The following is a 14,357-nucleotide window of genomic DNA, read 5'->3' as shown; positions in this document are numbered from 1 at the left end:
GCTCACACCACTCTGGGAGGCCAAGGCGGGTGGATCACCTGAGGTCAGGAGTTCGAGACCAGCCTGACCAACATGGCAAAACCTGGTTTCTACTAAAATACAAAAATTATCCAGGCATGGTGGCGGGTGCCTGTAATCCCAGCTACTCGGGAGGCTGAGGCAGGAGAATTGCTTGGACCCGGGAGGCAGAGGTTGCAGTGAGCTGAGGTCGCACCGCTGCACTCCAGCCTGGGCTACAGAGTGAGACTCTTTCAAAAAAATAAAAAGGACACACTTGACAAGACAAAAAACACTGTGTTTATCGTGTCCCTAGAGCCTAAAGGATCTGTCCTGAGCTCCTCTCTGACTCCTCCTCCTCCTCCCGCTCACTCTCTCCACTCCAGCCCCACCGTCCCCTACTTGTCTTGAGCTCCTCGGCAGGACCTCTGCACATGCCGTTCCTCAGCCAGGCCACGCTTCGCCGGGACCTCCATAGTGCCCTCCTTCATCCCCTTCAAGGCCGTGCTCTCGTGTCACCTTCTCACAAGGCTTTTCCTCCCAGCCCCGCCCCCTTCCCCACTTCACTTTCACCATTGCTCTCCGGCAGCTCATCCTCGGACAGACCATGTATTTCTCTTTGTTGATTTACTATCTCTCTCTCCACGCTGCTCGTTTGCAAGAAGCAAGACTCCATGCCAGGCCTCTCTGACTTCCAGGGGCTTGCTCTTAACCGCTGCACATTAGGGCTCCAGGTGGCCGCTGCCCCGTGGACCCCCTGCACCCCCAGCAGGGAAGCGTGCCCACCCACATGGTCACCCACGCTGCCCCAGCTCCTGGGCTCTGGCACAGAGGAAGGTGTCAGCCCTGTGCCAAGGTTTCCCCACCTGCTTCCCCCAAATCCTCAGGCACTGACTGTCTCCAGCTGGAGCTGGGTACTCCCGGCAGCCTGCCCCCGGCTGGCGGGCGCCAGCTCCTGGCAGAGGGGCTGGTGTGTAATTAGAAGCTCCACAAACTCCCTAATTGCCAGTTCTTCTCCCAAACCAGGAGGCTGGCACTGTTCTGAGCCGCCCTGTTGCCGGCTGCTTGAGGCATAGAGGGAAGAAGAAGCCAGGAGCAGAGCCAGGCTGGCGTGGAGGTGTCCCGGGGGAGGGCTGGCGAGGTCAGAGGGGACCACGGGGTGGAGGATGCCTGGCGAGCGGCCAGAGGCCAAACGTGGCACTGCGCGGGCTGCCACCCCTGCTGGGCCCAGGGTTCCTCAGCACAGTCCACCCTGCGGCCGCCTCCCTGTCTTCCCCACCATCCTCGCTTGTCCCCACCCATGCCCAGAACGGTGACATCAAACCAGCCAGGCCCATTCATTCTTTATTCAGGTGGCATAAAAATCACTACAAAAACCTTACAAAAGAGCCTTAAGGAGCTCATGGGATCCTTCCCTGCCTCGGTTCCTGAGCTCCCGGGCAGAGGAGGGAGACAGGAGAGAGGAAGGAAGGGAAATGCTGGCAGTGTTGGGATCTCGAGGAGCCGTGGGAAGCCTGGGGTGACAAGGCACAGGGGGTAGGATGGAGGCTGATGGACTCTCGGCAGGTTAGGCCACAGCCCGGCTGTGCCAGACACGAGTTCCACGCGGGGCTGAGGACAACGCTTCGCCTCCCGAGCCACCACCAGGGCCCGTCTCTCCCCGCCCTAGCCTAGGTGTCCCGGGACAAGTCCAAAGGCAGCCCTCTCCCCCTCCCTTTTTCTCTGGTAAACAAAAGTTGGGGTGTCCCAGCTGACGTGGGGAGCAGCTAACCTGTCTCCTGGCAGAACTAGAAGCACCTCCCTCCTGCCCAGGCCCTGGTGCAGGACACCCTCTGAGCCTGTTTGGAAGAAAGATGAGGGTCAGGCTCCTGGCTCCCCGAAGGCTGCCCTCCTCCCAGCCGCCCCCCAACCCTAAACTCCCCAAGAGGTGTTGGGAAAGAATGGCCTCTCTCAGACTGCCCCCGGCCCCTGCCCCAGTGCCACAAAGCAGGTTGGAAAGAGTCACATGAGTGGAGAGGCTGGTCCAGGCAGGGACTCTGGATGCCACAGCCATGGCCCCTCACTTGGGGCTGCCAAACTGGGGGTAATCCTCCTCCATGGGGGGCACAAGTTTTAAGTCAGGGCCGAAAAGCTTGTCTCCGCGGGGGAAGCCTTTCAGGCTCTGGAGGAAGTCCTTGTTGCCTGGGGAATCCTGCTGTTCCTTGAGCTCCCGCGGTGCACTGGGGTTGGGGTTCCTCACGCTGCCCACGAAGAGGGGAAGGCCTGTGGTGTCCTCGAAGATGAAGAAGAGGAAGGGGCGGTTCACGCTGAAGGAGGACAGGGACATGCGGGACATGGCAATGCTGGTGGCCGCCGCCGCCTCCACGCCGACCTCGCTGAGCTCCAGGGTGGACTGATGCTGCACGCCGGACACCACCAGGCTCTGCTCGGAGATCCCACGCAGGTCTGGGGCCTGGAACAACTCCTGCAGGCCTGCCCAGGGCCAGAGATGGCTGGTCAGAGCTGCCCTTGATCCCACAGGCTCCTGGAGCTGCTTGGGAGGGTGTCTGAGATCCTGGCCAGGGAACAGCTTGAACTCACAGATACCTGCTTCATTCCTATCCGGTTTCCAAGACTCAGCTTAAACACCACCGCCTCCAGGAAGCCTTCCCTGATCCCCAGCTCTAAAGTCCAACCAAGGTACATTTTCGGTGTTCTCCCAGGTGAGCTGGAGAGAAGCCCTCTCTGTCTTATCGCTTATGCTGTAGTAAGTATGTGATTGCTTGTCTGCCCACCCCATTAGACTCAGCTGTTTGTACATGGTGGGCTCCCGGTGCCTGGTACAGTGCCTGGAATACAGCAGCTGCTTAGCAAATGGCTGAAGGATAGATGCTTTATTTATTTATTTTAGTTATTATAATTTTTTTTTTGAGATGGAGTCTCACTCTGTCATCCAGGCTGGAGTACAGTAGCGTGATCTCGGCTCACTGCAACCTCCTCCTCCCAGGTTCAAGCAATTCTCCTGCCTCAGCCTCCCAAGTAGCTGGGATTATGGGCATGCGCCACCACGCCCGGCTAATTTTTGTATTTTTAGTGGAGACGAGTTTTGCCAAGTTGGCCAGGCTGGTCTCGAACTCATGACCTCAGGTGATCCACCCTCTTTGGCCTCCCAAAGTGCTAGGATTACAGGCGTGAGCCACCATGCCTGGCCTTTATTTTTATTTTTGAGACAAGGTCTTAGTTCTGTTGCTGAGGCTGGAGTGCAGTGGCACAATTACGACTCACTGCAGCCTCAGCCACCTGGGTTCAAGAGGGCCTCCCACCTCAACCTCCCCAGTAGCGTGCACCACACCTGGCTAATTTTTGTATTTTTTGTAGAGACGGAGTTTCACTGTGTTGCACAGGCTGGTGTCGGACTCCCGGGCTCAAGCAATCCACCCACTTCAGCTTCCCAACGTGCTGGGATTACAGGCATGAGCCACTCCACCCAGCATTTCTTTAACAGTGTGACACCCCAGCTTCTCCTCCTTCCCCTTCCAGGGGAGCCAGCCAGGCTCACATGCCATCCCAGGCTCTCTACCCAGACTCTCCTTGCAATGCGAGGTCTTGGGCAGCAAAGCAGAGCCCCATTCCCTGGGCTACCCCAACTTGCTCTAGGACAGAGGGTCCGGGGGCTCATATTCAACCCTCTCCCCGCTCCCGAAGCCCTGGAAAAGAGCAGGACACAGGACAGCTCTGACTCAGCTCCACTGCCAGCCAGACGCTTCCTCCTTACCCGCCCTGCCCAGCCTGACCTCGGGGACTGGCCCGCACCCTCCTCCTTACCCAGCTGGCTGAGGGTGGCCACCAGGTCCATTTGGTGTTTCAGATACAGCTTAGGCAGCCGGACCTTGGTGGGCCTCTCCCACACCAAAGGTGGGTGCAGGGTGTCCCAACTCAGGTTGGCCAGTACCTGGGACACGTTCCATTCAAAGTGGGTGGGTACAAGGACCACAAAGCTCATGTTGTTCTTAAAGGGGAAATGAGCCACCTACAGAAAAGGGAAGGGAAGAGCATGAGGACAGAAAGCCCTGAAGCTAAGTGGGGGCGGGGCCAGCAGGTGCTCCTAAGGCAGACAATGGGGCTCCTGGCCATCCTGCCAGGCGTGTGACTGACCCCACTGCTCCTCCACTTCCTCACTGTGGGGTGGAGTCATACTACCTGTCCCACTGCAGGCGGACACGTAACCGAATGAGATGCTTTTAAAGTTTCTAGCAGTGTGGCCAGGCATGGGGGCTCACGCCTGTAATCCCAGCACTTTGGGAGGCCAAGGCAGGCAGATCACCTGAGGTCAGGAGTTCAAGACCAGCCTGACCAACATGGCAAAACCTCATCTCTACTAAAAATACAAAAATGAGCTGGGCTTCTGTGGTGACGGGCGCTTGTAATCGCAGCTACTCGGGAGGCTGAGGCAGGAGAATTGCTTGAACCCGGGAGGCAGAGGTTGCCGTGAGCCAAGATCAAGCCACTGCACTCCAGCCTGGGGGACAGGAGTAAAAATCCGTCTCAAAAAAAAAAAAAAAAAAAAAACATTCTAGCAGTGTCCACTGTCACAGACAGTGCTCATTACCTGGGTGGTTTTCTCTCTTCATCGGCTACCAGCTGGCCGTGTGACCCGGCGTAAGGAATCGCCTGTCTTTGTCTCAGCTTCTCCAGATGTACCACAGACACGGTCACTGGCTGTCATACCACAGCTGGATTCTGTGGGTGAGCCACTGCCGAGTGCTGCCCTCCCCACCCTCCCTCACCTCCCTCTTGTGACTTTGCCAGCTGTGTAAATATATTGTGATTTGGCTTAAGATTTCTTTTTTTTTCTTTTCTTTTGAGTTGGAGTCTCGCGCTGTCGCCCAGGCTGGAGTGCAGTGGCGCAATCTCAGCTCACCGCAACCTCCGCCTCGTGGATTCACGCCATTCTTCTGCCTCAGCCTCCCAAGTAGCTGGGATTACAGGTGCCCGCCACTACGCCTGGCTAATTTTTTGTATTTTTAGGAGATAGGGTTTCACCGTGTTAGCCAGGATGGTCTCGATCTCCTGACCTCGTGATCCACCTGCCTTGGCCTCCCAAAGTGCTGGGATTACAGGCATGAGCCTGTAAACCACGCCCAGCTTCTTTTTTTTTTTTTTTTTTCTGAGACAGAGTTTCACTCTTATTGTCCAGGCTGGAGTGCAGTGGCATGATCTTGGCTCACTGCAACCTCTGCCACCCAGGTTCAAGTGATTCTCCTGCCTCAGCCTCCTGAGTAGCTGGGACTACAGGCTCTCACCATCTCACCTGGCCAATTGATGTATTTTTAGTAGAGATGGGGTTTCACCATGTTGGCCAGGCTGGTCTCAAACTCCAGACCTCAGGTGATCCACCTGCCTCGGCCTCCCACAGTGCTGGGATTACAGGTGTGAGCCACTGTGCCCGGCCATTAAGATTTGATTTGAAGGGATTCTGCAGCAAAGGCAGTGTGGACACCACAGGGTTCGAGGGCCTCCTGCAGCTGTGACTCCTTGGGTTCCAGGCAGAGTGCCCGTGTGGAGAACCCCTGCCCATGGGAGGATAAGCCCCGGGTTCTGGCTGTTTGGGCCTGTCTCTAGAGGGCCTGAGGACAAGAAAGGCTGAGGGGGCCTAAGGAAAGGAGACAAAGGCTGAAGGAAGAGTGCGCAGGACACAGCCTGGAGGGAAGGGGAAGCAGGAAAGGGGAGCCTCGGGGAGGTGGATCAGACTGGCCTTTCAGAATGAGCTGCAGGGAAGCCAGGACGCGTTCCCGGGCCAGCCTCGCCCACAGCCGCCTCCCAGGAGGGCTACCCAAGTGGCTTCTGGCTCCTCCCTGCAGAAGTGGCTGTGCTCTGTGTCACACTTGCCTTGGGAAGCTAACAAATACAGCCATCTCAGCCACAGCTGTCTGGCCCGGGGATCAATACCCAGGCCAAGGGGACCACATTTAGGCTAGAAGCAAGAGAGGCCACACCTGAGACAGGCTGGCACAGAATTTTATCCAATCAGAGCTGGGCGCAGTGGCTCGTGCCTGTAATACCAGCACTTTGGGAGGCCAAGGCGGACGGATCACTTGAGGTCAGGAGTTTGAGATCAGCCTGGCCAACATGGTGAAACCCCATCTCTACTAAAAATACAAAAATTAGCTGGGCATGGTGGCAGGCGCCTGTAATCCAAGCTACTCGGGAGGCTGAGGCAGGAGAATCCCTTGAACCCGGGAGGCGGAGATTGCAGTGAACCGAGATCGCACCACTGCACTCCAGTCTGGGCGATAGAGAGAAACTCCATCTCAAAAACAAACAAACAAACGAACAAAATTAGCCAGGCGTGGTGGTGCATGCCTGTAGTCCCAGCTACTCGAGAGGCTGAGGCAGGAGAGTGGCTTGAACCCAAGAGGCAGAGGCTGCAGTGAGCCGAGATCGTGCCACTGCACTCCAGCCTGGGTGACAGAGCAAGACTCTGTCTCAAAAAAAAAAAGAAGAAGTTTATCCAATCAGAATGTTCCACGCAAGATGCTGAGAAATCCAATCCAATCAGATCCTCCTTTCTAAGGAGCACTGTGTGAGCGCCCCGTGGAATCTCCCAGGCTGGGGGCTGCAGAGACCCTGAGTGGCTACATGGCCGTGGGGTGGTCCCTGTGCTGCCCCAAAGTCCATGGGCCCTTGTAATAAACCCTTATCAACAATGGTCACCTGAGTCTCAATTCAATGCCCCCTCCTCACAGAATTCTCCCTTACCACTCTAAAATGCCTAAATAAGACCAGGCCTGGTGGCTCATGCCCGTAATCCCAGCACTTAGGGAGGCCGAGGTGGGCAGATGACCTGAGGTCAGGAGTTCAAGGCGAGCCTTTGTTTTTTCTGAGTCTGAGTCTCAATCTGTCTCCCAGGCTGGAGTGCAGTGGTGTGATCTCAGCCCACTGCAGCCTCCGTCTCCCGGGTTCAAGTGATTCTCCTGCCTCAGCCTCCAGAGTATCTGGGATTACAGGCGCCCGCCACCATGGCTGGCTAATTTTTGTATTTTTAGTAGAGACGGGGCTTTGCTATGTTGGTCAGGCTGGTCTCGAACTCCTGACCTCAAAATCACGGCTCACTGCAACCTTTCCCTCCTGGGTTCAAGTGATTCTCCTGCCTCAGCCTCTGGAGTAGCTGGGATTACAGGCACCTGCCACCACGCCTGGCTAATTTTTGTATTTTTAGTAGAAACGGGGTTTCAAATCTTGGCCAGGCTGGTCTCGAACTCCTGACCTTATGATCCACCTGCCTGGGCCTCCCAAAGTGCTGGGATTACAGGCGTGAGCCACCACGCCCGGCCAAAATCACCTTCTTTTTCAGCTTTCCCTCCGCAGTGCTTCCCACCATCTGGAATTCCTGTGTTGATGTCCATTCACTGTTGCACTGTGTATCCTCCTTCCTAAGGGCAGAGACCTGGCCTCCCTCATGCTCCACAAAAACCCTAGTGTTTAGAACAGTATCTGGAACACAGCAAATGCCCAATATATTTTCATTGAATTACTGAACCTCAAAGAGCCTGGAGCCTCAGTCCTCCTGCCAGGTAGGATGGGGGATCATGGGACCTTTTGCAGATGCCTGCCTAGGGGACATGGAGGCAAGGAAGGCGAGACAGCCTCCACCCATCCCTGTGCCTGCTCCACAGCCTGTTCACTCCCTTCCCCACCTCCCAGCCTCAGGCCCAGCCTGCTGGACAACCAAGGGTGACCTGGATCTCAGGCTGCTCCAGCAAGAACCAGCGCAGCGGGTATGTGCGGGCCTGCATCATTTCCACGGGCACCGTGAACTGCTCGTCCAGGTGGAAGGACTCTCTCTGGGTGAGGCTCGGGTCAAACTTGTTCCTCCAGAAACCTGAAACCCAGCAGAGGGCAGGGGTCACGTCGACGGGGACCAGCTTGGGGCAGAGGGCAGGGGTCACGTCGACGGGGACCAGCTTGGGGCAGAGGGCAGGGGTCACGTCGATGGGGACCAGCTTGGGCTCTGCACCCCCAGCCCGTTGCCCATCCCAGCCAGAATCCATTCAAGGATGAGAGAGCGGTGGAGGCCCCAGGGAATGCTAGCTGGCATGCAATTGATCTCAGGTCTCTTTCCCATAGCATTTTTGAAATCTGGGCTTGTGTTTTCCCCAACCCCTGCAATTCTCCTAGGAACCTCCTTCTGGATCTTTTTTTTTTTTTTTTTAAGACAGAGTCTCGCTCTGTCGCCCAGGCTGGAGTGCAGTGGCACGACCTCCACTCACTGCAAGCTCCGCTGCCTCCCGGGTTCATGCCATTCTCCTGCCTCAGCCTCCCGAGTAGCTGGGACTACAGGTGCCCACCGCTACGCCCAGCTAATTTTTTGTATTTTTTAGCAGAGACGGGGGTTTCACTGTGTTAGCCAGGATGGTCTCCATCTCCTCACCTCGTGATCTGCCCGCCTCGGCCTCCCAAAGTGCTGGGATTACAGGCGTGAGCCACCGCGCCCAGCCCCTCCTGGATCTTTTCAGACCATTTGTTCCCAGGGTATTCTCTCTAGAACAACTCATCTGGCTCCTGGGCACCCATCCCCACCACACCCAGACAGCCTCCTGAGGAAGAAAGGAGACCCTCAGAACAAAGCCTGCATGGCCAGGCGCGGTGGCTCACGCCTGTAATCCCAGCACTTTGGGAGGCCGAGGTGGGCGGATCACCTGAGGTCAGGAGTTCAAGGCCAGCCTGGCCAACATGGTGAAACCCTGTCTCTACTAAAATACAAAAATTAGCTGGGCGTGGTGGCAGATGCCTGTAATCCCAGCTACTGGGGAGGCTGAGCCGGGAGAATCGCTTCAACCCGGGAGGCGGAGGTTGCAGGGAGACGAGATCGCGCCACTGCGCTCCACCCTGGGTGACAGAGCGAGACTTGTCTCAAAAAAACAAAAAGGCCTGCACGTCCCAGCTCAGCCTACAGGGTGGGGGATCTGAGAGGAGGAGGAGCGCACCCTGGAAGTGGATGGCGTTGAGGAGAAGCAACACGGTGTCTTCCGGCAGCCCAGAGAGGAATTCCTGAATCTTCCCCTCCGTGGCCTCCTTCACCCATTGGTTGATGTTTGCCAGGTCATCTTCCTGCTTTCCCGTCAGGCTCACGGGCTTTGCCCCAAATAGCTGTTCGGATTGTTCCAGGAAATCTTCTTTGATGGGAAATCCTGCACGGAGGCAGCACAAGCTGTTCCTGGGGCTCCAGGCTCCACAGCCAGACACGCCCCTACTCGCTACCAGAGGCCCAGGCCCTCGCTCTCACCCTCCTCCACCCAGGGCAGGACTGAGGGAGCTCCCTGCCATCAGCGCCTACCTTTCTGCAGGTACATCCTGGCAGCCAGTCGGAACGCGCCGGGGCCCAGGTCCTGGCAGAGGCGGCTCAGCAGATGGGGGAGGCAGGGCCCTGAGCCTGCGTGCAGCACCTGTTGCAGCCTCTGCAACGTGTGGTTCTGAGCACCTGGAGGGCACCGCACAGGCTGAGGCCCGGCTGCGGGTCCTTTCTCACCCCCACTGCCCACTCCAGTCCCTCCTGGATACCCGTGACGAGCACGTCCACGGGACCACACGCCGTCCTTCCACAGCCACGGATCTGTTCTGCGTGACTCTCACCCCTGTGGCTGACAGGCTGGGTGACCTCACCCCCCGCAAGTGACCTTCCCTCTCTGGGCTTCCGTTTCCCACAGTGCGACCCTCCAGCCCAGTGGGAAAGAGTGTAGCTAGCAAACTCTTGCATAAGAATCACCAGGAGGGGCCGGGCGCGGTGGCTCACGCCTGTAATCCCAGCACTTTGGGAGGCTGAGGCAGGTTGATCACCTTCGGTCGAGAGTTCGAGACCACCCCGGCCAACATGGTGAAACCCTGTCTCTACTAAAAATACAAAAATCAGCTGTGCATGGTGGCTGGTGCCTGTGATCCCAGCTATTTGGGAGGCTGAGGCAGGAGAATTGCTTGAACCCGGGAGACAGAGGTTGCAGTGAGCTGAGATCACACCACTGCACTCTAGGCTGGGTGACAGAGCAAGACTCTGTCTCAAAAAAAAAAAAAAAAAATCACCAGGAGGACTTGTAAATAAGCAGATTCCCCGGCCCAGTCCCTGAGATCTGATTCACACAGACAGATGGGTGGGGGCCCAGGAATCTGCATTTGTTGTTGTTTGAGACGGAATCTTGCTCTGTCGCCCAGGCTGGAGTGCAGTGGCGCCATCTCGGCTCACTGTAACCTCCGACTCCCAGGTTCAAACAATTCTCTGCCTCAGCCTCCTGAGTAGCTGGAATTACAGGTGCGCACCACCACGCACAGCTAATTTTTTTGTATTTTTAGTAGAGACAGTTTCACCATGTTGGCCAGGCTGGTCTTGAACTCCTGACCTCGTGATCCACCTGCCTCAGCCTCCCAAAGTGCTGGGATTACAGGCGTGAGCCACCGCCCTGGCCTAGGAATCTGCATTTTTACCAAACAGCCACGTGACCCTGGTGGAGGAACCGCCCGCGGAGAACCACTGGAGTACTGAGTTCCTACTGGCCTCCCAGCTCTCTTGGTCTGGACAAGTGGTGCCAGGGTACCTAGTGCCAGGTGAGACAGCGCCAGGGCCACACTCAGGGGTGACAGGATGAGGTTGGGGCAGGTGGACGTTTGAGCCACCAGGGAGAACAGGTCGGCAGTGAAGGCCATCATGGCCCGGGCCAGCCTGCGGGTCTGCTCTGGGGTGGGGTCTCTGCTGCAGATTCCTGGGGGACTCTTCAGGGCAGTCTGGCCACCAGGCTCCTGCAGGGACAGATCAGGGGTCAGGGAGGTCAAGGGGTCAGCTCCAGGTTCTGTGTTGAAGGCCTTGTCACAGCCCCTGTGCCTGAGGACAGCAGGGCCTTGTCCCAGCCCCAGGGAAGAGGGAGCGTCAGACGGAGGGCACTGGCATTCTGGGGCCTGGCACCCACCTTCGGTCCTCCCCACCCTCTCTCCCTTCTGGCCTCTGGACTCCAGAGCCTCAGCCTCAGCACGCGCCCCCGCCCCCCGCCCCCTGTCGATGGGCCCTCCTCCCTCTAGCCCCGCCCACTCTTCCCCAGCCCCACCTGGTTGTACCTGGTTGCCCAACTTGAGGAGGGTAAGTGGGGGCACCTGCTCCTGGTTCGGCCCGCTAGTTAGCTGCGGAAAGGAGCAAGCAGTTGGAGACCGACCCTTCCCACAGGCCCCCCACCCTGCCCAAGCCACCGGTGAGACGCCCGTGACCTTCCCCCCGTCACAGGCTCCTCACTCCCCAGTACCTGCCGGCCCAAGGGCTCCATGGCGCTCACAGGGGAGAACTGTGGAGAAAGGGATGAGGATAGGACGTCCCCTCGGAGCCAAGCCCTCCCTCCATGCCAACGCCCCTCTTCTTCCCCCTCCACCCCACCCCACCTTGACTTCAGCCCAGCCTCACCACGGAGCAGGGGCCTTGCAGGCAGGACCAGCTGAGCACCAGGAGCCCCCAGAGCAGCGCCATGTTCCTGTGGCAGGGACAGAAAGCTCTGTTCCCATCTCACATCCCCACGCCCGCCAGGGAATCCTACCCACGCGATCACAGATACCGCCAAGTCCTGGGTCATGATTGCCAAGGGGAAGAAGCAGGCTCCAGAATCAGAACAGACCCCAAACACACGAGCAGCGGCTCCCACTCCTGCAGCTGGGACATCCGTCCTGGCTTCTCCCCCTTTTTAGTTTCTGGTGTTTCATATTTCATGCATTTCATGCACTGAGGGTGTTTTGGTGAATAGGAGGGAAATACCAAAACAAAAACGTTCTCATTCTACAAGGCCCTGCGCTGTGAATCAGATCTGTGTCTGAATCCAGGCTGCCTCTTGCCAAAGGACCTTGGCATTTCCCGTAACTCTGCCAGGCTTGGCCTTACCTTGTAAAACGGTGGCACAAGTCCCTCACTCCTCTCACATGCATGGTGAGGACCAAAATAAGACCGTCTTTTTGGGATTTTTTGTTGTTTATTTTTTGAGACGGAGTTTCGCTCTCGTTGACCAGGCTGGAGTGCAGTGGCACGATCTCGGCTCACCGCAACCTCCGCCTCCCAGGTTCAAGCGATTCTCCCGCTTCAGCCTCCCGAATAGCTGGGATTACAGGCATGTGCCACCATGCCTGGCTAATTCTGTATTTCTTAGTAGAAACGGGGTTTCTCTGTGTTAGTCAGGCTGGTCTCGAACTCCCGACCTCAGGCGATCCGCCTGCCTTGGCCTCCCAAGGTGCTGGGATGACAGGCGTGAGCCACTGCACCCGGCATCAGACCATCTTTGTGGCCAGGCACGGTGTCTCACGCCTGTCATCCCAGCACTTTGGGAGGCCGGGGGCAGGTGGATCGCCTGAGGTCGGGAGTTCAAGACCAGCCTGGCCAACATGGTGAAACCCCATCTCTACTAAAAATACAAAAATTAGCCAGGTGTGGTGGTGGGCCCCTGTAATCCCAGCTACTCGGGAGGCTGAGGCAGAGAACTGCTTGAACCCAGGAGGCGGAGGTTGCAGTGAGCCGAGATCATGCCACTGCACTCCAGCCTGGGCGACAGAGCAAGACTCTGTCTCAAAAAAATAAGACCATCTTTATAAACCCTGAGTACAATGCTTGGCACTCCCCCAATGGCTGGGGTCAGCTTGGATCAAGGCCACCTCTTCTGGGAAGCCTGCCCTGAAGCCTCCACCGCAGAGCTCCAACGCAGAGCTCCTACCCAGCCTGCTGCATCCATTTAGCCTGTCTTTTTTTTTTTTTTTTTGAGACGGAGTTTCATTCTTATCATGCAGGCTGGAGTGCAATGGCACGATCTCGGCTCACTGCAACCTCCACCTCCTGGGTTAAAGCGATTCTCCTGCCTCAGCCTCCTGAGTAGCTGGGATTACAGGCATGCGCCACCACGCCTGGCTAATTTTGTATTTTTAGTAGAGACGGGGTTTCTCCATGTTGGTCAGGCTGGTCTCGAACTCCTGACCTCAGGTGATCCACCTGCCTCAGCCTCCCAAAGTGCTGGGATGACAGGCATGAGCCACCACGCCTGGCCCCAACCCGTCTTTCTCAGGCTGGTCAGGTCTTGCCCACAAGGCTGGACATACCTGTGAGGCCCTGAGGTCTCAGCAGGGGTGGCAAGGAGGCCAGAGAACTGCCTTTTGACCCAGCAGCAGAGCCCAGTGAATGACTGGCCAGAGCCACCTCTGCACTTAGGAGCATCACAGGCCTCTGCCCCAGGCTGGCTCTGGGAAGGGCAGGTGTTGGTGTCAGGAGGATAAGTCAGAGCAGGTCTCAGTCTACTTCCAGCCCACCCCCGTCTCGGGGCCAACCCTTCTGGAGGATCCTTTGGTCCCCCCGGCCCCACCCCCATCCCACACAAGAGCCCTTGGCCAGGGCCCCGACTCCGACCTGGGCATTAGAATCTTCTTGCCAAGAACAGGCTCCAGTTTTTCAAGTCCCAGAAGAGGCTGGGGAGTGACAGGCCTCCTGAATAAATCCCAGACCCCTCAGCCAGGGAGGCAGCTCCCTCCTCCTCTCCCGCCCAAGGAGCAGGCCGAGCCGCCCCTCCCCTCGTACCTCTGCGGGCTCCTTGCTGCCACACACGACGTTCCTCTGGCCCCACTTGGGTGCTGCTCACTCTCTGCCCAGGCTCCAGCCAGCCCAGCCCACCCCTCCCCTCCCACCAGAACCTTTACTCTCAGCCAACCCCTGTTCAGATTGCTTTCTCTTCTGGTAAATATTGACTTGCACATCCGGTTAAACATTGATCTTGAAGCCAGAAGCCCCTTTCCCACCAGGGCATCTAACCCTGAGGCAGCCACGCAGAACCCCCTATATTTGGGACCCCCCCCCCCCGAGCCTGGAAAGAGGAAGTTCAGGAGGAGAGAGTTGAAGAGACTGGATCTGGCTAGCCAAGAGGGCGGATCCAGAAAGCACAGGAACCTAGCACTGTGTTAAGCCTTCCAGAGACCCCATGAGGTGTGGATTATCCCTGGTTCAGCCAGGCTCAGAGAGGCCATGTGACCTGCCCAAGGACACAGAGCTGGGCTGAGGCACATCCAGATTCTCACTCCCAATGTCCTTTCTTCTCCCAGAGAGCTGCCTCCCGCTCCGGAGGGGAGGAGAGGGGAAGCCACAAGAGCCTGTGCAGAGAGCCCGGGATAGGAAGCCCACCCCCAACCTTACAAGCCCAGGATCGGGTTGGCTGCCTTCAGACTGGGCCGGAAGGCAGGGGGTGAAGGAGGAGAGATGAGAGAGACTCAACCTCTCCCACCGTCCTGCCACTCCGGAACAATGTCTCTTTCCCCACCCCAAGAGCGAGGGTTCTGGAAACTGACCTGGGGCTGTATGAACCAGCAGCCTGGCAGCCCATGCAAAGATC

General features: G+C 57.5%; 1 protein-coding gene across 3 annotated transcripts; it reads right to left on the bottom strand.

Moving 5' to 3' along the window:
• Positions 1–1,328: 1,328 nt before the first annotated feature.
• Positions 1,329–14,020, bottom strand: SERPINF2 (serpin family F member 2). 3 transcript variants are annotated; one of them, XM_019013450.2, is made up of 11 exons: positions 13,553–14,020; positions 13,385–13,443; positions 11,414–11,480; positions 11,259–11,297; positions 11,077–11,139; positions 10,563–10,764; positions 9,314–9,457; positions 8,964–9,167; positions 7,716–7,858; positions 3,802–4,006; positions 1,329–2,469 (listed from the first exon to the last, which is right to left on the bottom strand). In XM_019013450.2, exons 2-11 carry the CDS (start codon positions 13,390–13,392, stop codon positions 2,057–2,059), a joined length of 1,488 nt encoding a protein of 495 aa, XP_018868995.1. In that variant the 5' UTR covers positions 13,393–13,443; positions 13,553–14,020; the 3' UTR covers positions 1,329–2,056. The 3 variants fall into 3 exon arrangements, with proteins under 3 accessions (XP_018868995.1, XP_004058283.2, XP_055223098.1); XM_004058235.3 differs by lacking the exon at positions 13,385–13,443 and having other exon boundaries at positions 13,553–14,018; XM_055367123.2 differs by lacking the exons at positions 13,385–13,443; positions 13,553–14,020 and adding an exon at positions 11,622–11,802.
• Between the last annotated feature and the right edge of the window lie 337 nt (positions 14,021–14,357).

This window comes from Gorilla gorilla, chromosome 19 (assembly GCF_029281585.2).
Source record: "Gorilla gorilla gorilla isolate KB3781 chromosome 19, NHGRI_mGorGor1-v2.1_pri, whole genome shotgun sequence".
Classification (NCBI taxonomy): domain Eukaryota; kingdom Metazoa; phylum Chordata; class Mammalia; order Primates; family Hominidae; genus Gorilla; species Gorilla gorilla.
The sequence above is the reverse complement of the archived record's forward strand: the minus strand, read 5'-3'. Positions and strand labels throughout refer to the sequence as shown.

Bases quoted from the DNA above. Each gene is read 5' to 3' on its own strand.
- SERPINF2 (XM_004058235.3), bottom strand. From the start codon at position 13,740: ATGTTTAACCGGATGTGCAAGTCAATATTTACCAGAAGAGAAAGCAAT. The intron at 10,765-11,076 runs GTACAACCAGGT...CTGTCCCTGCAG, and splicing joins TCCTCAAGTTGGGCAACCAG to GAGCCTGGTGGCCAGACTGC. The intron at 2,470-3,801 runs GTAAGGAGGAGG...GGCCCTGGGCAG, and splicing joins GGCCACCCTCAGCCAGCTGG to GCCTGCAGGAGTTGTTCCAG.